Consider the following 26,628-nt stretch of genomic DNA (forward strand, 5'->3'; position numbering starts at 1 on the left):
CTTGGGTATCTGGGGAGGAGCGCCTGGTGTGATGGTGAGGTGCCTGTCACAGGCACCCACATGGAGATTGGGGAAGTGTTGGGGAAAAGCACTCACCCATGGTGCTCAGGCTTGGGGTCCCTGGGGAGGGGTGCGCAATGTGGCAGCATGGTGCCTGTCTCAGGCACTCACGTGGAGAATGGGGAAGTGCCGGGGCTCCGCTCGGGCTTGGGGGGGGGGCGGTGTGGCAACAAAGTGCCTGTCTCAGGCACCCACGTGTAGAGTGGAGAAGTGCCGGGGAAAAGCACTCACCCGTGTGCTCTCCACTTGAGCCTGGGGTCCCTGGGGAGAGGCGCATGGTGTGGCGAGGAGGTGCCTGTCTCAGGCACCCATGTGGAGAGTGGGGAAATACACTCACCCCGTGTGCTCTCCACTCGGGCTTGTGTGTATTCTTTCTTAAGGCTAGAAAGATAGTACAGCAGTTAAAGAGTTTGTTTTACATGTAGTGAATCCAGGTTTGTAGAATCTCAAGCACCATTTGTTGTAACTGAGCAGAGCCAGGAGTTAGTCCTGAGTATTGCAGGGTTTGGCTCCACAACCAACCAACAAGTTAAGTAGTGTGTAGTTTTTCTTGAAAGGTTGCAATATCCCAGGACATTTTTTTAAAGATGTCCTGTTTTTTTTTTGTTTGTTTGTTTGTTTGTTTTGTTTGGGACACAACTGGCAGTGCTGAGGACTTATGCCTGACTCTGCTCAGAGACTCCTGGAAGTGCTTTGGGGAGGATATGCAGTATCAGAGACTGAACCTGGGATGGTGGTATGGAAGGCAATTTCCCTACCTCTGATACTAGCTCTCTATCTCCCAAAGCATCTTTTGGTAATATAATTTTAACTGATCAAAGTTTTATTACTACTAGAAATTTTAGCCTGGAGATTCCTGAATTCTTTTTTAAAAATATTTTATTTAAACCATTGTGATTTACAAAGTCCTTCATAGTTGGGGTTCTGACTTACAATGTTTTAGGGCTAATCCCACCACCATCTCCCTCCACCAATGTTCCCCCAAGTGCATCCCATACCACCTACCCTGCCCCCGAGCCTGCCAGTATAACAGGCCCATCTTAAATTTAGATAGCTAAAGTTTAGGTTTCTTGATTCCATTGTTGTTGCCTTTGACTTGGATTTATTTAACACTATCAACACACCTGAGATGGCTTGGTCCCCATCCTTTTATATTGTTTCTCTTCTTCCAGTTTCTTTCCTTCTCACTATACTCTGGGGCCAAGGTGGATTCTTCTTTGGTTTTTTTTTTTTTTTTTTGGTTTTTGGGTCACACCCGGCGGTGCTCAGGGGTTACTCCTGGCTGTCTGCTCAGAAATAGCTCCTGGCAGGCACGGGGGACCATATGGGACACTGGGATTCCAACCAACCACCTTTGGTCCTGGATTGGCTGCTTGCAAGGCAAACGCCGCTGTGCTATCTCTCCAAAATTCTTCTTAATGACTAAAGCTTACAATGTTTAATAGAGACTTTATAGTAATATAATTAATCTCAAAGACCTTGTAGCCTACCTATTGCCTTAGATTTATATTAAATATTACTAAATCTGTTGACATCCAATAAATTCTTCAACTTTGATTCAGACCTTTTTTTTTTTTTTTTTTTTTTTGGTTTTTGGGTCACACCCGGCGGTGCTCAGGGGTTACTCCTGGCTGTCTGCTCAGAAATAGCTCCTGGCAGGCACAGGGGACCATATGGGACACCGGGATTTGAACCAACCACCTTTGGTCCTGGATCGGCTGCTTGCAAGGCAAACACCACTGTGCTATCTCTCCGGGCCCTGATTCAGACCTTTTTTTGGGGTTTTGGGCCACACCCAGTGATGCTCAGGGGTTACTCCTAGCGATGCACTCAGAAGTCGCTCCTGGCTTGAGGGACCATATGGGACGCCAGGGGATTGAACCACAGTCCGTCCTAGGCTAGCGCTGGCAAGGTCTTACGTCTAGTGCCACAGCGCTGGCTCCCAGACTTTTTTTTTTAACTAAAGTTTGTATTTATTCTTTTGAAGATACTATAAAGATCTTCTGATCTTTAAATAAAGATGTTTGATAAATGCTCATTTTTTCCTATCAGGTAGGGATAAACAATTACTAGACATGTTAAAACAAATTTTATTCTTATGGATTGCCACTGCATCTTCAGAATAATTATACTAACAAAATAATTTTTTCTTACACAGAAAGAAATAGAACTTCTGTTACATACAATGCCAATCTTCATGACATATTTTGGGTCATAGTAGTGGTGCTCAGTGGACCTTGCAGTTCCTGGGAATGAACCACCCAGGGTTCTTCTCTAGCCTACTGAACTATCTTTGTGGCTCTTCATGATTATTTTTACAAGGAAAATCCTTTATTGGAGAATACCCAGATCTCCCTTTTAAAATATTAGATAAGAGACTCGGGCCAAAAGGATAGTACCAAAGGTACTTGCCTTCCATGAGGTCAACCAGAGTTCAATCCCTGATACCTTATATGATCCCAGATCTTGGTCAGGAGTGATACCTGAGTGTAGAGCCATAAGCAACCTTTGATTATTGCCAGGTATGACCCAAAACAAAAACCAAACAAAACAATAAACTATTAGAGATCAAGATAAATATCCCAATTGAGAAGCTTTTATTTATTTTTTTTTTTTTGGTTTTTGGTTTTTGGGCCACATCCATCAGCACTCAGGGGTTACTCCTGGCTACATACTCAGAAATCACTCCTGACTTGGGAGATTATATGGGATGCCGGAGATCGAACCGAAGTTCGTCCTAGTTCAGCCCCTATCACTGTGCTATTTATCATTCCAGGCCCTTATAAATTATTTTCAATTTTAAATCTCTATCAGGACATCTGAAAGTTGAAAAAATACCCACCACATCTCAACCCTAGGTGCACGTCCCCAAAATTTCAAAGATAATGAAAGTTTTCACAGAAATGAAGTTAAAAATGATGAATAGGAAGTTCCTCAAAATATCAATCCAACAATTTCAGTTTTGAAGTACATGTAGAAAATTATATTCATAAAATTTTTAAACAAAATACTAATAGAAGCATTATTCATAATACCAAAAAAGGGCAGAAGAGCAGGAAACAACCCAAATGTCCCTAAATGGTGAGTAGATTAGCAAAATGGAACAGATCAATGCAATGGAATATTTCCACTATCATATTAATCTATATAATAGAATATTATTCAGTTCAGATGAACCTTAAAAACATACTATTAAAAGAGGCCATATATCTAAAAATCACATATTGTGCAATTACATTTCCTTTGAAATGTCTAGAATAGAAAAATTCAAAGAGTTAGAAAAAAAGTATTTGTCACACACTGAGGAAAAGAGTGGAATTTAATGTCTACAGTTTGTTTTGGGGAAGTTATAAATGTTTTTGAAATAAAATATCAGGCTGTACAATCTTATGGATATGCTAAAATTATTTACCTACACACTTAATTATTAAAAAACAATTTTTTTTGCACTTAGAACCTGCCAAGAAACCATATAGGAGGCCAGGGATTGGATGCAGGTTGGCCACATGCAAGGCAATTGCTGTATTATTGCTCTGACTCTTGAATTAAATGATTTAAAAGGTGAATTGTATGGTACGTGAATTTCATCTCAATATGTAAGAATCCCACTACTACTAAGAGATTCAGAGAGATGGATCAAAGGGTTGAAGCATATGCCCTGCATGTTGATCCCCAGTACTGTCTGATCACAGAGCTTGTAGTCACCAAGCCAAATGCTGCATTGTAACAGATGCAGCACAGCCAGTGTTGCCTCCATTGCCAGAAGTGATTTCTTTTTTTTTTTTTTTTTGGTTTTTTGGGCCACACCCAGTAACGCTCAGGAGTTACTCCTGGCTATGTGCTCAGAAGTTGCTCCTGGCTTGGGGGACCATATGGGACGCCGGGGGATCGAACTGTGGTCCGTCCAAGGCTAGCGCAGGCAAGGCAGGCACCTTACCTCTTGCGCCACCGCCCGGCCCTCCAAATCATTTTTTTAAAAGTTGAAACAAAGGGAAATAGAAGATAGTGAATTATATTCTTTAAAAATATCAACAAGGGGATTGGAGAGATGGCATGGAGGTAGGACATTTGCCTTGCATGCAGAAGGATGGTGGTTCAAATCCCGGCATCCCATATGGTTCCCAAGCCTACCAGGAGCGATTTCTGAGCATAGATCCAGGAGTAACTCCTGAGCGCTGCCAGGTGTGACCCAAAAACAAACAAACGAAAACAAAAAACAAAAAAATATATCAACAAGGGGACGGAGAGATAGTAGAGCCTTGTACCCAATAAAACGTGATTTGATTTCTGGCATTGCAAATGGTCCCCTGTGGAGATTCGTCCAAAAACGGGAAATTGAGGGCCCGGAGAGATAGCACAGCAGCGTTTGCCTTGCAAGCAGCTGATCCAGGACCAAAGGTGGTTGGTTCGAATCCCGGTGTCCCATATGGTCCCCCGTGCCTGCCAGGAACTATTTCTGAGCAGACAGCCAGGAGTAACTCCTGAGCAATGCCGAGTGTGGCCCAAAATCCAAACCAAACCAAAACAAACAAACAAACAAAAAAAACAACCTGGGGGCCGGGCGGTGGCGCTGGAGGTAAGGTAAGCCTTACCTGCGTAGCCTAGGAGACGGACCGCGGTTCGATCCCCCGGCGTCCCATATGGTCCCCCAAGCCAGGAGCGACTTCTGAGCGCATAGCCAGGAGTAACCCCTGAGCGTCACCGGGTGTGGCCCAAAAACCAAAAAAAAAAAAAAAAAAAAAAAAAAAACAACCTGGAAATTGAGCTCCCATATGATCCAGCTATATCACTCTATATCAGAAATTGCCCCTGGCTTGGGGGGACCATATGGGAAGCTGGGGGATTGAACCGCAATCCTTCCTTGGCTAGTTCCTTGGCTAGCGCTTGCAAGGCAGACACCTTACCTCTAGCGCCACCTCGTCGGCCCCCACAATGGAATATTTTACAGCTGTCAGGAGAGATGAAGTCATGAAATTTTCCTATACATGGATGTACATGGAATCTATTATGCTGAGTAGTCTCACTCATCTATGGGTTTTAAGAAAAATGAAAGACATTCTTGCAATAATTTGCAGAGATAAAAGAGAGGAGGGCTGGACATTACAGCCCACTTCATGAACCTCACCATAGAGAGTGATGAGTTTAGTTAGAGAAATAACTACATTGCGAACTATTCTAACAATGAGAATGTATGAGGGAAATAGAAAGCCTGTCTAGAGTACAGGTGGGGGTGGGGTGGGGAGAAAAGATATTTGGGACATTGGTGGCGGGAATATTGCACTGGTGATGGGGTTATCCTCTTATATGACTGAAACCACAATCATGTTTGTAAACGAGGTTTTTAAATTTAAAAAAAAAAAAAGAGTATTCCCTGACCACAAAGCCCAGTGTTAGTCCTAAACACCATCAGGCGTGGCCTGAAACAAAACATAAAAAGCAGTAAAAAATTAATTAAAAAATAAAATAAAATAAAAAATAAAAACAAATTAATAAACAGGGGTAACAATGTGTTTTATTAGTAGAGAATATCCTTTGAATGTTGAGGACCATTTTTTATCCCCAAAATGCATATAAACAATATTAGTATATTTTGTTTACATAAAAGTAAATAAAGAATATACATATAGAGAGCATGATAAAGCAAATAGGATACTTATTAATTTCTGCATTAATATCAACCTCTTCATTCTACATAAAATATATTTAAATGATCCAAGTTAAAATAATATTCTGGATATATCAGAAGGTGGTACTGTGGTAGGCTGAATAGCAGATCTGAAAGATACCTAAATTTTGTGAGTATTAAAGTCTATAATAAAAGGGTGTTTTGAAGTCAACAATTATTAAATGAGTTGTTACCCTGGATGGGTAGGAAAGATAAAGAGGTGTGCAGAGGGCTTCATAGGAAAAGAAGGACTAGGAAAAAGACACATTGACCAAAGGTAGAGCAACCTCAGACCACATGTCAGGTCTAACAAGATATGAGGGAAATTGCTCAAAGTCATTTCCACAAATCCAAAATTCTATATAAGGAGTTTGAGGTTTTACTCAATGTACAGCTCTTAAAGAGCCAAATACAAGACCCCTATTAATTTATGATCAAAACCTACCCTACAATGGCCATGAAATCCTCTTATATTTATAGAACTATTTCCAATATAGCCAAGAAATTAAAACACCCCTCTGCCTCCTGCCAAGAATGAGGATTCTGAGCAGAATGCCCGGGATCTTGGAATTTAAATCTTTGCCCTCATAACAGCTTTACAGCAGACGAGGTTTACAATTGCTAATCGACTGAGGCCCTCTAGTGCCCCAAATTAAGACACTTTAGAAATCTAAACACTGACTTCAGAGACACAGTAAACTGTCAAGTGAACAATGCAGTGTCAATTTAACATTCTGTTAAAAATATGCATCATTCTAAGGAAACAAACTCTATAGACAAACTGTAAAGAGCCTATTTGAAGTAACTTTGAATTACTTTGAACTAAGTTTCAGAAGACAAAGTCAAGAAAAGTCTAAGTAAAAAGAAAGTCAAATAATATCAATTATAATTTTATTTATATATAATGCATGTATTAAATATATAGTCTTATAAACAGAAAAAAAGGACAACACACATTTTTAAATCCTTCTTTTCTTTTCTTTTCTCTCTCTCTCTCTCTCTCTCTCTCTCTCTCTCTCTTTTTTTTTTTTTTTTTTTGGTTTTTGGTTTTTGGGTCACACCCATCAGTGCTCAGGGGTCACTCCTGGCTCTATGCTCAGAAATTGCTCCTGGCAGGCATGGGGGACCATATGGGATGCCGGAATTCGAATCACTGTCCTTCTGCATGAAAGGCAAATGCCTTACCTTCATGCTATCTCTCCAGCTCCAAAATACTTATTTTCTAAAGTCATAGCAAGGAGATAAAATAAAATGTATACTCATGCTCAATTATATTAACAACACTATATACACTTATATTAAATATTAAATCATACAAATATTTAATTTGATAATTTTCAAAATTAGCACAGTGGTAGGGCATTTGTCTTGCATGAGGCTGACCTGTAACCAACCCAGGTTTGTTCCCTCGGCATCCCATATGGTTCCTTGAGTCTGCCAGGAGCGATTTCTGAGTGCAGAGCAAATAACGCCACTGGGTGTGGCCCAGCCCCCCCCCCCAAAAAAAAAAGTTTGAGATTCTTGGTTCTTTAAACCAAATAAATGTACTTTAAATTTAAGTAGTGTGTGAATCAGAATAGATTTCATAAACATGTCTGGAAGACAAAAATTTTACTTCCAGTATAATTTACACTTCTTTATATATGTTTTAATACCCATATATTTTTCTTGTACTACTTTTTTTTTATCTTTTTTTAATTTGTCACCAAAAATAAAGGACCCTTAGATATAGTATAGGGGTTACGACAGTTGACTTGCAAAGGGCTGTTCCCAGTTTAGGTCCCTGGTAACACATATGGCTCCCCAAGAACTCGCTAGAGTGACTGTGACCAGAGCCAGAAATAAGTCCTAAACACCACCAGAAGTGGCTCAAGCTCTCCTACCTATCACCCCCCCCAAAAAACACAACTAATTTTGAATACTAAAGCAAAGCCTATAATACACTCATTTACACTGACAGTAGTTTAAGGACTTTAATTTGCATTAAAATTAGATTCTATAAATATTCTATTACTATTACCAAGAATCACATTATATATGACTCCAATTTTATTCAAGCACACTTCACAGTAATTTATTTATATTTTTGGTAATTGCCTTGTTGGCTTCTGATGGGGGAAATGTTACTGAATTTCAAACACCATAAAAATCTTGTTTTGAGACAGCAAGACAACACGCGTATCAGGACTCTGAGCTGATTCCTGGTTAGCTGCATGCTTAGAGACAAGAGCAGAACTGACAGACTTTGACAGACCTACACTTAACCTTCTATCAGCAATTAGTAAAGTACATCATTCGTGTTCCTTGGTTTTCTCATCTGAAACAAGACATGCTGATTCTCTTATTTTAGAATGAATTTAAGCTGGGGGCAGAGAGATAGCATGGAGGTAAGGCGTTTGCCTTACATGCAGGACAGTGGTTCACATCCTGGCATCCCATATGGTCCCAGAGCCTGCCAGGAGCCATTTCTGAATGTAGAGCCAGGAGTAACCTCTGAGTGCTGCCAGGTGTGAGCCAAAAACAAAACCAAAAACAAACAAAAAAATTTAATTTAAGCTCTTTGTTTGTTTGTTTTGTTTTTATGGCCACACTGGTTATGCTCAGTGGTTACTCCTGGCTCTGTACTCAGAAATCACTCCTGGCTTGGGGGACCATATGGGATGCTGAGACATTGAACCGTGGTCTGTTGTAGGTCAGCATGTGCAAGGCAAACACCCTACAGCTTGCATCATCGCTCCAGCCCTTAAACTCTATTTTTAATAAAAATTATGATTTAGAAAAATATTTAAGAATGGGTCTTCTGGTAACATAAAGAAAGACGCTATCCCAGGCTCCATCCTAGGATCAGCGCAAGGACTAAGACCACCAACCACAGAAGATGGATTAAAATGAAACTAAGGGAACAGAACTTCTAGAACCACAAAGAAAGACTTCACCATAAGATCAATCCTTGACCTGTGCAGAGATTGAGATCTCTAAATACAGAGACCTGACTTTACCACCCAGGATGGAGCAGAAGTCTCCTATACACCACAAAAGCACCAACAGGAGAGTAAATGAACTAGAAAGGAGTCTATAGTCAATCCCATGAAAATATACTCCAAGGGTGGAGAAATCTGGTATCTCTTAGGCCAAGGGAATTCTTTTTTGAATGACCCCAATGTTTACTGTGCCTGTGCAGGAGGGGGGGAGAAAAGGAGAGAGACAAAAAACACAAAATAATCTTTTCTAATCTATCTAGTTTTTGTTGATTTCTTTGATTTGGTGTGGATATTGAACTGGTTGTCTCCATTTTTATTTCTTTTCTTTTCTTTCTTTTCTCCTCTTCCATTTTGTGCTCTGTCATGTTTTTTTATCTCAAGACCATGGCAAGTATGTGGTGCCTGTCTATATTGCTGTAGTGCTCACTGGATATTTTATTTGCTACTTTATTTACACTGTTGTGGTGTTTCACCTTTTTTTCCCCCTTCATCTCTCAAACCGAGGATGAGAGCCTCTAGAAGGACTCTGTCCATTTTCGGCATATTTGATTTTTATCCCATCTTATTACTTTTCTCTTCTTCAAACAAAACCACATAACTTTAACTATCTAGTCCTGCCTCCCAATTAGAGGGGGATTTAATGGAGGTACCATGACTAAACAGTTGTAAGATCACTAAGTAGTAAGGTAGGCACAGAGGGGACCACTCATTCTAGCAACTCCAGGGGTGAGGATGGAGGCTATGGGAGGCAGGACAGAAATGGGGGTGGAGGGAGGACAATTCAGTGGTAGAAATTCCCCTGATTCGATGTTAATATGTACCTAAAATATTACTGTGAATGATATGTAAGCCACTATAATTAAAATAAAAATTATAATAAAAAAGAAAAATATTTAAGAAAAGCAAGGATTTAACAATGGGGCTGACTTCTAATTCTGTTCTAATTACAGTTTAATCTAAATAAAGATCATGACAGATCTATAGCATAACTGCAACAATATTTAAAGAGAATCTACAAACATATTATGTTTTATTTTAAATAACTTACCAAGACAGGAATACAAACCCTGACTGATCCAAGCTAATATAGCAAGAGTTATAAGGTCACCAAAACTAGCAGCAATGGGCGTAGCGACATTATCAGGATTTATACCGGTCTTCTTTGAGCCAACGATAACCCCAACCATTATTATTCCTGGAAGAAAGAAAGCTCATTACTTTTATGTTATAATTTTTGTTTGTTTGTTTGTTTGTTTGTTTTGGTCACACCTGGCAGCTCTGAGGGGTTACTCCTGGCTCTATACTCAGAAATCGCTCCTGGCAGGCTTAGGGGACCATATGGGAAGCCAGGATTCAAACCATCGACCTTCGGGGCCGGGAAGGTGGCACTAGAGGTAAGGTGTCTGCCTTGCAAGCGCTAGCCAAGGAACGGACCGCGGTTCGATCCCCCGGCGTCCCATATGGTCCCCCCAAGCCAGGGGCGATTTCTGAGCACATAGCTAGGAGTAACCCCTGAGCGTCAAACGGGTGTGGCCCCAAAACAAAAACAAAACAAAACAAAAACAAACCATCGACCTTCTGCATGAAAGGCAAACGCTCTACCTCCATGCTATCTCTCCGGTCCTTTATGCTACAATTTTAAAGGAGAAAAATCCCCTAAAGTCCTGAAATGCTAGCCCAATAATATATCAACCCTAAGCATTTGCTTAGATAAGCTGACTAAAGCAAACAAAACATTTATTCTAATTCTCTGGCAAAATACCTTTCCACAAACTCCAAGTGGGTAGCATTTGATTTGAGAAATTAAGTGTTACACTTAGAGACTTGAAAACCTACAGTAAGATAAAAATGGAAGTTTAAGTTTCAAATTAATAACGTGCCTTAAGTGTATTGTATTTATTTGCATATATCAAATGTGAAGATTTTACTTGAAACCTCAAAGAATAAATAGAACAAAGAAAGTAAGTCACATTTATACATATAGCAACTGAAAAGAAAGTCAACAAAAATAGATATGTTTACATGGAGGTAGTTAGAAATGCCTCATTTTATTATTTAAATATGTTTTTTTTTGTTTGTTTGTTTTTGAGTCAGACCCGGCAGTGCTCAGGGGTTACTCCTGGCTCTAAGCTCAGAAATCGCTCCTGGAAGGCTCAGGGGACCATATGGAATGCCAGGATTCGAACCACCGTCCTTCTGCATGCAAGGCGCAAATGCCCTACCTTCATACTATCTTTCCGGTCCCTATTATTTAAATACGTTTTAAGAGGAGGGAAGCAACTTCATTTTGAACACTGGAGCCAGAAACAAGCAGCCATCTTTGTAAAGTTTGCTCTTTTAAGACTATACTTGATCCTAAAGAACAGAAAAAGAAAACAAGACAGCATAGTTGCATATTTAAATCCTTATTTTCTGTTTTGTTTTGTTTTATTTTTGGGTCACACATGGTGACGCTCAAAGGTTACTCCTGGCTATGCACTCAGAAATCACCCCGGCTGAGGGGACTATATGGGATGCTGGGCACTGTCCGTCCTAGGCTAGTGCAGTGCAGGTAAGGCAGACGCCTTACGCCCTGCATCACCGTTCCAGCCCCATAATCCTTATTTTCAAAGATCACAGCAAGGAGAGAAAATAAAATATATACCCATGCCCAATGATTTAATTTTTCCCTCATGCCAATATACTCATTAAAAAGATGAGCCGGAGAGATAGCACAGTGGTAAGGCGTTTGCCTTGCATGCAGAAGGATGGTGGTCCGAATTCCGGCATCCCATATGGTCCCTCCAAGCCTGCTGGGGGCGATTTCTGAGTGTAGAGCCAGGAGTAGCCCCTGAGCACTGCCGGGTGTGACCCAAAAACCAAAAAAAAAAAAAAAAAAAAAAAAAAAGTAATCGGGGCAGAGAGATAGCATAGTGGTAGGATGCTTGCCTTGCAAGCAGCCGATTCCAGGACGAATGGTAGCATCCCATATGGTCCCCCGAGCCTGCCAGGAGCAACCTCTGAGCGCAGAGCCAGGAGTAACCCCTGAGACTTGCCGAGTATGACCCAAAAACAAAACAAAACATAAAAAGAAGATGTACTCAATACACGAACCAGACAGACAGCTCAACTGGATGTTTTGGCATACAGGAAACCTGGGACCCATCCTGAGTACTGAGCAGAAGCATCTCCTGAACACTACTGGGTATGGTCCCCAAAATAAAATAAAACAAAAAGAAAAGAAATAGGATGCAGTGCAGAGATCATGTAATATTAGTTAGGTCAGTATCACAACCTAAATATAGTAATAGAAAAAAAGATTTTCACATTTTTGATTTGTTTTTATTTTTTGAGGTAATGCTGAATTAAATGCTATATAAATCTTAGGTGTACAGGTCCACAATTCTTCAACTATATGTTAGCCAACAAAAATTAAAAGATACCAAACCATCTACACAGTCTACTGAACCTATAATCCTCTGTCCTCAGATGCAATTCACCTCTCTAGTACTTTCAGTTCTGTAGTCAGGATCCAAAAGTTTGAGTTGATTTGGTTTGTTGTTCCTTTATGTGGTTTATCTTCCACATGATTGAAACTTCAGGTAACTGCCTCTCTCAGGTAATTTATTTCACTTAGAATCCTCCCCTCTGGTTCTGCCATATTGTCCTAAATGATAAGATATTCCATCTTCTTTATTGCTATTAGAGCAGTGTATATCCACTATGCATATACATCTTATCTTTTTTTGCCTAATCCTCCGCCCTCAGACACTGAGGATGCTTCCATATCTTAGCTATTATAAACAGGGCTGCAAGGAACACAGGAACATATTTTATCTTTTTGAACTAGTGTTTTTATTTTCTTTGTAAAGATAACTAGATGTGGAGTTGTTATATCATAGTATATTTCTAGCTTTCTGAGAAACTTTCATACTGTTTTGCATAGGATATGCTACAATTTTATCCTTATTTTTGGGCCACTCCTGGCTCTGCACTCAGGGATTACTCCTGGCAGTACTCAGGGAACCATATGATGACAGAAATAAATCCCAGCTGGCCACATGCAAGACAAATATCTGCCCCACTGTACCATCTGGCCCTGCAACAATTTGTATGTCCACTAACAGCATATGAAGGTCGTCCTCCCCTTGCTAACTCTTGTTTCTTCTATACTGCTTTTCCTGCAATGTTTATTTTATTTTTTATTTTTGGTGAGGGGGACACACCTATCAGTAATCAGGGATCACTCCTGGCCAGGCTCAAAGGACTACATGTGGTCCGTGGGATAAGCCAGGCAAGTCCTTACCCCCTGTACTATCATTCTGGTCTATGGAATCTTTTTTTTTTTTTTTTTTTTTTTTTTTTTGGGCCACACCTGATGGCACTCAGGGGTTATTACTCCTGGCTATCTGCTCAGAAATAGCTCCTGGCAGGCATGGGGGACCTTATGGGACGCCGGGATTTGAACCAACCACCTTAGGTCCTAGATCAGCTGCTGCAAGGCAAACACCGCTGTGCTACCTCTCCAGCCCTTTTCTTTTTCTTTTCTTTTCTTTCTTTTTTTTTTTTTTTTGCCATGGAATCTTTTTAGTATAGACCACTATCACAGTTGTCAAAGGATATATCAGTGTATATATCCATCTGTAATAAACATGATGATGAGAATTTTTGAAATACCTTTCAATATCTGTATGTCTTCTTTGAAGTGTCTATTCCAATCATCTGCCCAATTTTGGACAGGGTTGCTTGATTTAATTATTGAGTTTATGATGAGTTCTTATTATTTAAGCTGGGGTGGGGGTAACTGGGCAACAATCAATACTGGGAATTAACTGGGGCAGACAAAAGCAAAGCAAAAATTTGCCCCCAACTGCACTAATTCTCCAGCCACTGGTGATATAAGTTCTTGATGTATCTGGGTTCTTAAGCCCTTGTTGAATGCATGTGCATATTTTCTCAAGTTTAAAGGCTGCCTTTTGTCTTATTGCATTTTATTATTTGAAGGAAGGGAGATTAGGTCAAATTTGGTGGTACAGGAGAGATCATAAGTGGTGCCTGATTGATCAAATCAAAGCCAGATTGATGGTATGCAAGGCAAGTGCCTTAACTACTAAATTATCTCACTGGCCCTTGCCAGTGAATTTTGTATATTTAAGTTAGTGTTCTAGTCTAAAATCAGCTATGAATAACTTTGTAAACCAAGGTGCTTTAATAATATTTTTTAAAAGACAATGGTGTACTTTCAGTCTTTTGCATGTGGTTGTCCAATTTTCCTATTATTTGTTAAATTTTTGTTTGTTTGTTTGTTTTTGTTTGTTTGTTTGGGGCCACAGCCAGTGGTACTCAGGGGTTACTCCTGGCTCTGTGCTCAGAAATCGCTCCTGGCAGGCTCGGGATGCCAGGGATCAAACCCAGGTCTGTCTCAGGTCAACCGCATGCAAGGCAAATGTCCTACTACTGTGCTATCTCTCTGGCCCCTGTTGAAGTCTTTTCTTCACTGTATAGCTGCTTTCTATGAATTAATTGTCTGTAGACATAGATATATTTTAATAATGTATTATGCACTAATTGATCATGATGAGAGTGTATAAAGATCTTTCTTTTTAATCAGTAGTACACTTAAGGATCCAGTCAGTTCTATGACAGTATACCATCATTATCTCTGCAACAGAAAACTATCTTAGTGTCATAGAGCAATGGAAATATCTGAGAATCAGAAACATATTTTTATCTGCTCCACATACATACAAGTCCATAAAATTAAAACATATATTATATTATGCAAAGTAAAAAGTCTTAGCCAAATATATCTTAAAAATTAAATTTTTAGGACTTTGTTTAAGTAATTAAGCACCAGAGCACTTGACTTGCCTGTCTGAGCCCCTGGGCATGGTTCCTGACATTACTAAAAAAATAACTTTTGGTGGTTTTGAGTCCTAGGTCATAAATATCATTTTTTGACTAATTTAAATTATATATGAAATGAAACCTGAAAGAAATAAGAAATAAATGAACCTAATAAAATGCTTTTAACACAGTACTCACTATAATAGCTAAGAGTTGTAATAAACCTAGATGTCTAACAACAAACAAGTGGGTCATGAAGATATGGTACATATATACAATGGAATACTACATAGCTTTAAGGAATTATGTAATCATGCAATTCAACTACAACACGTATGGAACTGGAAAATATTATGTTAAATAAAGTAAGCCAGAAGGAGAATAAATACAGGATGATATCACTTATATGTGATATTTAGAATAACTTCATGAAGAAATGTAATAGTTTAAATGGGGTTTGTATGGAGCACTCTTGATTCCAGAGTATAGTGAGGAGAAGAAAATAAAGTAGAGAAGGATAAAGACAGTTGGGAAATAAAGGAGGGCAAGGGCTCAGGGGACTTAGGTGCATATTAAGAAGGGACAGGGGCCGGGTAGGTGGCGCTGGAGGTAAGGTGTCTGCCTTGCAAGCGCTAGCCAAGGAAGGACCGCGGTTCGATCCCCCGGCGTCCCATATGGTCCCCCCAAGCCAGGGGCGATTTCTGAGCGCATAGCCAGGAGTAACCCCTGAGCGTCAAATGGGTGTGGCCCAAAAACCAAAAAAAAAAAAAAAGAAGGGACAGGGCTAAATATCCAAACTATGGAGTCAACAATGAAATTGTAAGTCCCAACATTTAACAACCAAACTTAAAAAGCTGCCCTATTATGATGGCAGGCTGGGAAGGGGAGATACTGGGTGACTTATGGAACATTGGTAAATGGTAAATGGTGGTGGGATTGGTACTGAAACCATGTATGTCTAAAATTGAACTGTGAATAACTTTGTAAATCAAATGCTTTAAATAAAATATATTAAATAAAAAAGAAAAGACAATAATATTTATATTTAAAATATTTAATATTTCTTTTAAATAAGTTAATTTTCTCATAGATTAATTTTCTAATAATAGTTAAATTCACTTTGACTTGACTGGTATTAACATTAGCCAATTCTAGTAATTCTCTATGCAGACAAGGAACTATACCTGGTAGAATTTTAAATTCTTAGAAAAAAAGGCTTAAATTTATTTGAGAAGTTTTAATTTTATTACCAGAACCTAGTTAAGAGAGTCCACGGTGGGGCTAGAGAGATAGCACAGTGGGTAGGGTACTTGTCTTACACACAGACTTGATACTTGTCATCCCATATGGTCCCCTGAGCCCACCAAGAGTGATTCCTGTGTGTAGAACTAGGAATAACCCCTGAGCATCATCAAGTGCGGCCCAAAAGAAACATAAAGACTATGGGGCTGGAGTGATAGTACAGCAGCTGACCCAGGTTTGACATCTTATATGTTCTTCCTAGCCCACTAGGAGTAATTCCTAAGTTCAGAGCCAGGAGTAAGCCCTGAACACCTAGAAGTATGACCACCCTCCACAAAAAAGAACTAGCTGTGTTATAAGTTCACTTGATATAAGAATCTCTGTTTGTGATTATGAAGATGTAGCTTATATATGCACATACAATGAATACTATGCAGCTGCAAGAAACGATGAAAGCATAAAATTTGGTGCAACCTAGTTAGAACTGAAAGATATCATGTTGAATGAAGTAAGCCAGAAGAAGAAAGAAAGAGGATAATTTTACATTTCTGTAGTATGTAGAATAACTGGATGAGGAAATGTAATGTAGTAAAGGGGATGCCTAGGTCACACTTAACTCCAGAGCTTAGGGAGAAGAAGAAAATAAATCAAAGTAGGAAAAGATGATAAAGGGAAGTAACTGGGGAATAAAGGTTGGGGCTTTGGTTAAATCAGTGATGTAGAAGAGTGATCTAGCTATAAATCCAAACTATAGACTCAACAACACTGAAAATATAAAATTGAAGCTAAAAGCATAGAACTTTGCAATGTGCCTATCACACATAGGTGTGGGGTACAAGCGAAGGGAATTGACACTAGTGGGATTGGTGTTTGAATACTATATGCCTAAAATTCAACTATCAATAACTTTGTAAATCATGGTTCTCTAATTAAATAAAAATATTTTTTCAAAGAATCCTCCATTTTTTTGGGGGGAGTCACATCTGGCAGTGCTCAGGGGATACTCAGCTCTATGCTCAGAAATTGCTCCTGGCAGGCTCGGGGGATCATATGGGATGCTGGGATCCAATCCACCGTACTTTAACATGTAAAGCAAATGCCCTACCTCCATGCCCATGCTATCTCTCCAGCCCCAGAATCCTTCATTTTTAACTTTATAATTGATATTAGGAAGAGGAAAATTATAAAATAAAAAGAGCCGGGCCCGGAGAGATAGCACAGTGGTGTTTGCCTTGCAAGCAGCCGATCCAGCACCAAAAGTGGTTGGTTCAAATCCCAGTGTCCCATATGGTCCCCCGTGCCTGCCAGGAGCTATTTCTGAGCAGTCAGCCAGGAGTAACCCCTGAGCACCGCTGGGTGTGGCCCCCAAAAAAAAAAAAAAAAAGAGCCAAGTCTTTATGGTTACAATTATATAATCAGCCAGTTTGATAGCAGGAAGTTCATATTAAGAGATATAAAGAAAAAAACCCAACTGAAAAATTCTAAATGTATTTTAGATTTCTGAGTATTAAAAAATAGTTGTATCTGGTTTGCTACAGAAACAGTGTGGAGGGAGAAGAATTTTTGAAATCTGAAAATTAATATTTTAACAGAATGACTACTTATAAAACTTACAATTCCTGGAATACTAAAATCACAAGCAAGTAAAGTCTCTTCATGGTTTCTAGAAAGTTTCTCAAATAACTTAGGAGAAATAATTGAGCTTTTAAACTTTTGTCTCGCATTATTTGGGAACTGTAGTTGGAAAACAAGGCTCAGAAAACACAACTCACAGCTTGTGAAGTAAAAATTGAGTTAACTCTGAAACATGGGATCTTAAACTGGCACTGTTGACATTCAGACTGGATGCTTTGTTGTGGGATTCATCCTGTGTAGATTATAGGATGTTTAACAGATCCCTGATTCTGTCCATTGGCTACTAGTAGCACCTCTTCATCACAGTTACATTGTCACCAGTGCCTCTCAGGTGAGAACCACTGTTCTCAAAAGGCTGTATGTAGGGAAGAAATAGTATTTGTGTTAGATATTTTTGGGGTTATGGAACATATGTTTATTCATATATAAACTGTACTTTGACTCATGCACTTTTTAAAACTCTTGTCATAGGTTTCTCAGACTTGAACTCTTAAGATATAATAAAGGAGGAAAAATAATTTCTTATGAAGCTCTAAATGATTTCTAAAAACTTGAGAAAAATCCATTTCTCACTAATTCTAAAGTGTATAATTTTAGGCAAGACTGTATGTAGCAAATACTGGAGAGTAAAAGCAATTGAAAACTTATCACTTAAAAAAATAAAGACTCTCTCTTGAGCTGGAGGCTAGCTCTAGCTGGCATGGTGTTTGGGGAGACTCCATGTGAAAGGCCTTCTCCCTAACTTGGGTGCGCTGGGAGCCTTGATAGGCCCCCAGCCTTCCCCTCTTCTGCCCCCGGCCTCCAGGCCTCCTGGGGTGGCAGCCCAGGCATCCAGACAAGGTGGGTGTCGGGGCGTCCCTCCTGGATGGGGTCCCAAGCTTGCCGAGCCCTTCCCACCGTTCTAGAGTGGGAAGGGCACACGGTGTAGGGCGGGTAGATCCGGGCTTCCAGCTCTCTTTCTATCCTCTCTTGAGCAGGAGGGTAGCTCTAGCTGGCATGGGGTTTGGGGAGACCCCATGTGAAAGGCCTTCTCCCTAACTTGGGTGAGCTGGGAGCCTTGATAGGCCCCCAGCCTTCCCCTCTTCTGCCCCCGGCCTCCAGGCCTTCTGGGTTGGCAGCCCAGGCGGCCAGACAAGGTGGGTGTCAGGGGGTCCCAAGTTTTCCCCGCCCTTCCCACAGCTCTAGGGTGAGAAGGGCACAGGGTGTAGGGCGGGCAGATCCTGGCTTCCGGCTCTTTTTCTATCTCTCCTTGAGCTGGAGGCTAGCTCTAGCTGGCATGGGGTTTGGGGAGACCCCATGTGAAAGGCCTTCTCCCTAACTTGGGTGTGCTGGGAGCCTTGATAGGCCCCCAGCCTTCCCCTCTTCTGCCCCCGGCCTCCAGGCTTCTGGGGTGGCAGCCCAGGCGGCCAGAGAAGGTAGGTGTCGGGGGGGGGGGGGTCCCTCCTAGATGGGGTCCCAAGCTTTCACTGCCCTTCCCACAGCTCTAGGGTGGGAAGGGCACAGGGTGTAGAGCGGGCAGGTCCTGGCTTCCGGCTCTCTTTCTATCCTCTGTTGAGCTGGATGCTAGCTCTAGCTGGCATGGTGTTTGGGGAGACCCCATGTGAAAGGCCTTCTCCCTAACTTGGGTGCGCTGGAGCCTTGATAGGCCCCCAGCCTTCCCCTCTTCTGCCCCCGGCCTCCAGGCCTTCTGGGGTGGCAGCCCAGGAGGCCAGACAAGGTGGGTGTCAGGGGGGTCCCAAGCTTTCCCCGCCCTTCCCACATATCTAGGATGGGAAGGGCACAGGGTGTAAGGCGGGCAGATCCTGGCTTCTGGTTCTCTTTCTATCTCTCCTTGAGCTGGAGGCTAGCTCTAGCTGGCATGCGGTTAGGGGAGACCCCATGTGAAAGGCCTTCTCCCTAACTTGGGTGAGCTGGGAGGCTTGATAGGCCCCCAGCCTTCCTCTCTTCTGCCCCCAACCTCCAGGCCTTCTGGGGGTGGCAGCCTAGACGGCCAGACAAGGTAGGTGTCGGGGGTCCCTCCTGGATGGGGTCCCAAGCTTTCACTGCCCTTCCCACAGCTCTAGGGTGCAAAGGGCACAGGGTGTAGGGCGGGCAGATCCTGGCTTCCGGCTCTCTTTCTATCTCTCCTTGAGCTGGAGGCCAGCTCTAGCTGGTATGGGGTTTGGGAAGACCCCATGTGAAAGGCCTTCTCCCTTACTTGGGTGTGCTGGGAGCCTTGATGGGCCCCAGCCTTCCACTCTTCTGCCCCCAACCTCCAGGCCTTCTGGGGTGGCAGCCCAGGCGGCCAGACAAGGTGGGTGGGGTCCCAAGCTTTTACTGCCCTTCCCACAGCTCTAGGGTGGGAAGGGCACAGGGTGTAGGGCGGGCAGATCCTGGCTTCCGGCTCTCTTTCTATCCTCCCTTGAGCTGGAGGCTAGCTCTAGCTGGCATGGGGTTCGGGAAGACCCCATGTGAAAGGCCTTCTCCCTAACTTGGGTGCGCTGGGAGCCTTGATAGACCCCCAGCCTTCCCCTCTTCTGCCCCCAGCCTCCAGGCCTCCTGGGGTGGCAGCCCAGGCGGCCAGAAATGGTTGGTCCTAAATTGGGGTGTCCTGAGATTTGCTCGGTTGCGCTAAGTTTGTCACTGGCAATTTCTGACCACTCTGCATATGGAAAACCACGGGGTGGCTAGTGTCCCCAGGCGCACTCATGTATTAAGTGTATTACTTATCTTTATGTTATGTTTTGCATGTCCAGAATGTCCATTTTGTATTCTGCCCTTTCCCACACCCCCACAAAACTCATTTTTACTCCTTAACTCTCTCACCCCCCTCAAACATCACTAACCCACATTAATCTTTTTAACTTCAGTACTGCACAATCCTAATCACAGACCAAAGCCGTGCATTGTGTGTAACAACCCCAAACTGTTTCAAAAGACATAAAAGGACACGTATTTCTTTAGAATATTTTGTGTTTTTTCTCTGACAGCTAAATAATCTCTTATACAGTGACTATTCTAACCACTTTTTATCTTCTCTTTATGAGCTGTTCAACAAGGAATTTGGTGAAAGAGTCCCCATATTAATGCTTGTAATTGAACCATGTCATGGGGATTGTTGGACTTGTTCTTACGGCCTCCATATGCACCAATAAAGCTGTGTGGCATTGCTCTTTTTTTGCATAGGCACATTAAAATGGGAAAATACTATACATACAAATAAGATCCTATCTAATAGAGATTGGAATACACAAATCTTGTAGTGCAAAGGGACCTTACACCCTGAACATTGACATAACGACCTGGAACAGGCCTCAGAAGAAAGGGCATTTTCCATTCACCCCTGAACGAGGGAAGCCATCCATGAAACATCCAGGTTTGTCTATGACATCACCTGGAAGCAATCCTCTACCACGGAAGACCCTACCACTGCTCAGACATCGACCTGCTCAAAAGAGACTTCCTTTAACACTGAGAAGACTTAACAAAAACAATGACCTGCTTACAGGACAGGGCTCCCTGCATTGCCCTTTAATGGTGAGGTAAAATGAGAGGACGCTCCACATCCTGACTTCAATGTAGGATATGCAGATTGCAGGATCTTTAATACAGAAACATGATACCAACAACAGAGACTGTGTGAAAAATAAAAGTGTGTTGGCACTACAGTGAATGTCTTGGACTGGATGATCTAGCTTGCCTGGAGCCTAGAGTTGGTTTTATGCCAGGAAACTTCAGGGGTAGGGTCTCTTTGTATTTAGGCCAAGGTTATTCCTTTTCATGCCCCTCATATTTTGGTGGGCCTATGCAAACAACAATTGCCACTCTAACACCGTTTTTACTGTGCTCCTTTGACTCTAATCCTTAAAAAAAAACACCTAAAATTTGAGGTTAACTTAAGATAATATGCATGTACATGGAAATGTAAAATATATTATGCTTCTAATGTTTAAGGAGTTACATAAGTTTTATGGCTTTAGATTGCCTTGTGTGATGTTAAGAAATATTATAATGTTACAATCTGGGGACTTGAAGGAGAAAGTAATTGTACATGGATTTTGTTTTATTTATCTTAATGTTCTTTGGCTGACAGTTCAAAGTTAAGATATCAGCAAGGGGACTTCTTCTGAGAATTATGTTATGGGTGATTGTCCTTCCACTGTAACTTTACCTTGTCCTCTTTCTTTGCATCTTTGTTCTCATAATTAAAAATAAAAATTAAAAAAAATTAATATAAAGTAAAGAAAACAAAACTCAGAAAGCCTTACCTATAATAAACATCAATATATCTGAAATAGGGATCAGAGCGATAGCACAGTGGTAGTGTGCTTGCCTTGCATGCAGCTGACCCAGGACAGACATAGATTCAATCCCCAGCATTCCATATGGTCTCCAGAACCAGGAGTGATTTCTGAGCTCAGAGCCAGGAGTAACCCCTGAGCGTCACTGGGTGTGGCCCAGAAACAAAACAAACTATATATTTCCCTCACTGACTTTTGGTAGAGGGGTTTAGGAGATCAAACCCAGATCTCATGCATCACTCTATGTGTTCTGCTGCTAATCTACATCCTTATCCTCAATAAATTATTTTAAAAACTCATAGGTGAGCCACACACACATCCCACAAAGGCTGCCATGTAAACAATAGCCCCACTTCTCAGCTTCTCCACTAATCTCCAAGCCAAGCCACTAAATATCAAGGATGCATCAGTTTTCAGGCCGAAAACTGTGTTGTGCCCTCAGGAGGGTGGCAAGTGGAGTCCCTCCCTGCCAAAGCCCAGGTAGCTGCACCCAAACCCCACAGCTGCTGCCATGCCAACAGTCCAACTTCACTGCTTCACAGCTCATCACAGCAAAGATACGAAGCCAACAAAACTTTCAGGTACACTAATTTTGAAGCTGGAAAACTCTGGAGTCTTCTTGGAATTGGGCAAGCAGCCTTTTCCAACCCCTTGCACAGCCCGAAGTCCCAGCAGTCACAGCCACAACCCACATCATCCCCCTTCACCCTTCATGTAACAAAGGCCCAGTTTTACAGCTTTACTGGCTAGTCTTCGAAGAGATGGAAGCCCCAAGCTAAGCTGTTGAAATAAATCTTATCAGGACCGGTGAGGTGGCGCTAGAGATAAGGTGTCTGCCTTGTAAGCGCTAGCCGAGGAAGGACCGCGGTTCAATCCTGGGGCGTCCCATATGGTCCCCCAAGCCAGGGGCAATTTCTGAGCACTTAGCCAGGAGTAACCCTTGAGCATCAAACAGGTGTGGCCAAAAAAAAAAAAAAAAGCGAGAAAGAAATGAATCTTATCAGCCTCATTCTACAGACCCTGGAATTCCTGGAGCATGCAGCTGAATACCTATGAATTCCACAATATTGACAGCACAGTAGGAGCACACCATATTAGATGGGAAAGTAGCATCAAAGTCAACATAAACAGTTCAATAAACAGAAACAATAATACAGAAGGCTCAATAGCAACTAACAGTTTAATAAACTCTCAATGACTTAAGTGAATCCCAGTGGGAGATATAACAATTTTCACACATTTTTTATTGAGGTATTTTTCGATCATTCCATTAACTATTTTTTTGTAACAAGTAATATAAAATAAATTATTTTGTGCCTGCTAAGAGAGGGAGGAGGTGAATGGAAAAATTAGGGAGCATGATAGAAGGAAGGTCACACTGGTGGTGAGGTTGGTATTGAAACACTGAATGCCAGAAATTAACTGTTATGAACAACTTTATAAACCAGTGTGTAAATAAAGTTTTTTTTTAAATTAAAGGTACTATATGTTTCTTTTAAATAGTGAAAAGGTAACATATAAGCAAAGAACTTGAAGGTAAAAGACATTTCTAACAATACTTACCCTGCAGAAGAGAGGCGATGAACGCAGTCGCCACACTGCTAGAGCACAAAAGTATTGAATGATCAAGGTAGTATTTTCCCTCTGGAATCCAGCCTAAGATAATTGCTGCCACAGCTGCCAGAAAACCAACTACTGTTGCTTGAACCTAAAAATAAATTTTTTATAAAATCCACTAAATTACTCATTTTGAAAACATTTAATTATGTGAATGTGCAGAGATGGCAGAAGACAGTATGGACCATTGCACTGAACAACAAGACCTTTAACTTCCTTTACTTTCTCTCAATTTATGATACTTTAAGGAAGTGGGTCCTCAAATTGCACTAATCTGGTGACAATAGGTATGAAGTAGTTTTTAACAAGCACCCTAAGAGATGGTATAATACATTGAGAAAAACACCAACTTTAAGGCTGAAAAATACCTAGGACATTCAATGGAAATTTGGCTCTGCAGATAGCGTTTTTGTTTGTTTGTTTTTGGCCACATCAGTGGCATTCAGGGATTACTCCTGACTCTGTGCTCAGAAATCACTTCTGGCAGGCTCGGGGGACCATATGGGATGCCAGGGATTGAACCCAGGTCAGGTCCATTCTGGGTTGGCCACGTACAAGGCAAATGCCCTACCATTGTGCTACCATTCCGGCCCCAAGAGTCAGGATATTTGTAAGATATGAAGATATGAGTCTGACTCCTAGATATACCCATAATCCTGTGGTAAGATATTCACATGCATTTATTCAGCAAGTAGGTCTTTAGAATCTACTATGTACAGGATACTATGCTTGGTTTAAGGCTACATGTGTGGTCCAAACAGATTTATTCCTTATAGTCATGGTGCCCCCAGTGAGGGAAGAGTTAGACACAATGAACACCAATTTCACAAAAAAATATAAACAAGGGGCTGGAGTGATAACACAGTGGATAGGGTATTTGCTTTGCACATGGCTGACCTGGATTCTAAATCTGCCAGTAGTGATTTCTGAACACAGAGCCAGGAGTAACCCCTGAGTGCTGCTGGGTGTGGTCCCAAAAAAACAAAAACAAAACAAAAAATTACAATCACGATGAATTAATATTTAAATCACAGTTATTTTGATATTTAAATAAAGTATATATAATGCTTTCTACAATTAAACAATCCTGGCATAATGCAACATTCAGGGCTAAAAAGTGGCAGCTAAAAAGAATAACAGAAAATTCTGTTCATAAAGTGTTATAACTAAAATAAACCCTACAGGAATAATCTAGTTTAGTAGAGATGATGATTCTTTTTTTCTTTTCTCCCCCCCCCCAACCTTTTTTTTTACACATTCCATGTGATGGTCAGGGTTTAGTCCTGGCTCTGCTCTCAGGAATCACTCTGACTGGACTTGAGGGACCATCTGAGGTGTCTGGGTTTGAATCTGCGTTAGCCTCATGCAAAGGCAAGTGCCTACCATATCTACTATCACTCTGGCCCCACAAATATGATCTTAACTCTATATCATGAACTCCTTTGACAATCTGGAAAACACTTTAAAGCTTCTTTACAGATACAAATGCAGAGAATTTTTTGTGCAGAATTTCTGAGAGTTCACAGACTCTATGAAACTAATCCATGTATGAGATCTGGGGATCTGGGTGGGGAAAAAAAAAGCCCAAATGGTCTAATCCTACAACATTTAAATTAATGGAAGAGCCAGTCCTTCTGAGACCAGAGTTCCTAACTTCCAATCCATGATCTTTTATTATGGATTCTGCTGAAGTCAGCCACTGATTTTGAGCTGAGAACCCAGTTGTAAGCACCTCTGGCTGTACAAACAGTTCAAATAGTTGAACAACTGCATACTACTTAGTAAGCAATGTGACATAAAAGTAGTAAAATTAATTACTAAGTAAAATGTTGTTTACATCATACTTAAATATACATTTCACCACTGTGAGTTCAAGTTTTGAGCCTGCTATAGATATCATGGCACATGTATACATACATGTTTATGAATATGTAAATGTGTGCATGTGAGTGTATGTGTGTGATCCTATCTACCAAATAACAGAAGCACAGTTGAGGTAGGAAAATCCCATTCTGTAAACCTGAAAAAGAATGGATGCCTGACTTCTATACAAAAGGAAAGCCAAACTGAGTTCCAGCAGGGCTGAATAAGGTGAACAGAAGCCGCAGGCCTAAATAGGATTCAGTGTAGAACACATCTCCTTCTGGCTTGGGAACTTTGCCAAACCTGCCTCCCCACCAGCCTGCACATCTGTGAAGATCTCTTTGACAGGTCACCTGTTTGGGATCCCACTTATAGGTCAGAGGAACTGCATACACCTCCACCACCCCAAGGCTACCCACCCCAGCTCTAGACCCCAGAGTATGAGCCCTCTCACATCCTTACACAACATCTCTGGCAAGGGAGACTTTACTGTTCATCCCCATGCTCACCACCATTCCCACCTGAGCTTTAGTAGATGGAGCAATGTGACTAACTGGAAAGGAGCTTTTCTTCTCCCTTCTGCTGTTCACAGGTCAATGAAGTCCAACCACTTACTGCCTGTCCTTCATGGGCTTCCCTGGTTCTCAAAAATCCTTGGTGACTTGAGACAAAAATACAGACTTCAAATTAAGCAGCTTGCACCTGTGACTTCCCAGCCACCTCTGGCTCCTATCGTGAACAGTGATGACATGGGAAAGTGGCACTTAAAAAATGTAAGGAAATAGGGCTACAGCTATAGGATAGTGGGTAGAATGCTTGCCTTGCACATGGTCAAAATATCCCATATTTTCTCCCTAAGACCACCAGGAATGATCCCTGAGCAGCACAGAGCCAGGAGTAAGCCCTGAGCACTGCCAGGTATAGCCCAGAAACAAAAAAATGGTGGAATAAAAAATGAAAAGATGAGATAAAATTCATTGGAGTTATAGAATAAATTATTTATTCTAAAACTCATTACATTTATGAGTTAGGGCATTTAAAATATATCTATATTTTAATTTTTAATTTGCTTTTGTCATTTACTAGTTGACACTTTCATCACTTTCCTGTGATTCCAAGCTGAAAAGAATGCTAGACAGCTCTAAAGTAAGGCAGGTTTCTTCCTGCTAACCAAAAGTAGAATATTCCTTTTTGATAAGATATAGTAGATTCTGGGGGCTGGAGAGAGAGCATGGAGGTAAGGTGTTTGCCTTGCATGCAGAAGGTCATTGGTTCAAATCCCGGCATCCCATATGGTCCCCCAAGCCTGCCAGGAGCAATTTCTGAGCATGGAGCCAGGAGTAACTCCTTCTTTTTAGGGATCTGAAAATCCTGTATCATTAATATTAAAAAACAAACTATCATTCCTAGATTCTACCTAGGAATTACATTACATTAAATAGGAACATTACATTACATT

General features: G+C 41.2%; 1 protein-coding gene across 1 annotated transcript in view; it reads right to left on the reverse strand.

Moving 5' to 3' along the window:
* Positions 1-26,628, reverse strand: part of SLC41A2 (solute carrier family 41 member 2) — a 157,812-nt gene that overhangs the window by 78,028 nt on the left and 53,156 nt on the right. The window contains exons 4-5 of the mRNA XM_049783156.1: positions 23,253-23,397; positions 9,755-9,901 (exon numbers count right to left, since the gene is read on the reverse strand). Coding sequence (XP_049639113.1) covers positions 9,755-9,901; positions 23,253-23,397 — 292 coding nt within the window. The remainder of the gene's footprint in view (positions 1-9,754; positions 9,902-23,252; positions 23,398-26,628) is intronic.

This window comes from Suncus etruscus, chromosome 11 (genome assembly GCF_024139225.1).
Source record: "Suncus etruscus isolate mSunEtr1 chromosome 11, mSunEtr1.pri.cur, whole genome shotgun sequence".
NCBI classification, from domain to species: domain Eukaryota; kingdom Metazoa; phylum Chordata; class Mammalia; order Eulipotyphla; family Soricidae; genus Suncus; species Suncus etruscus.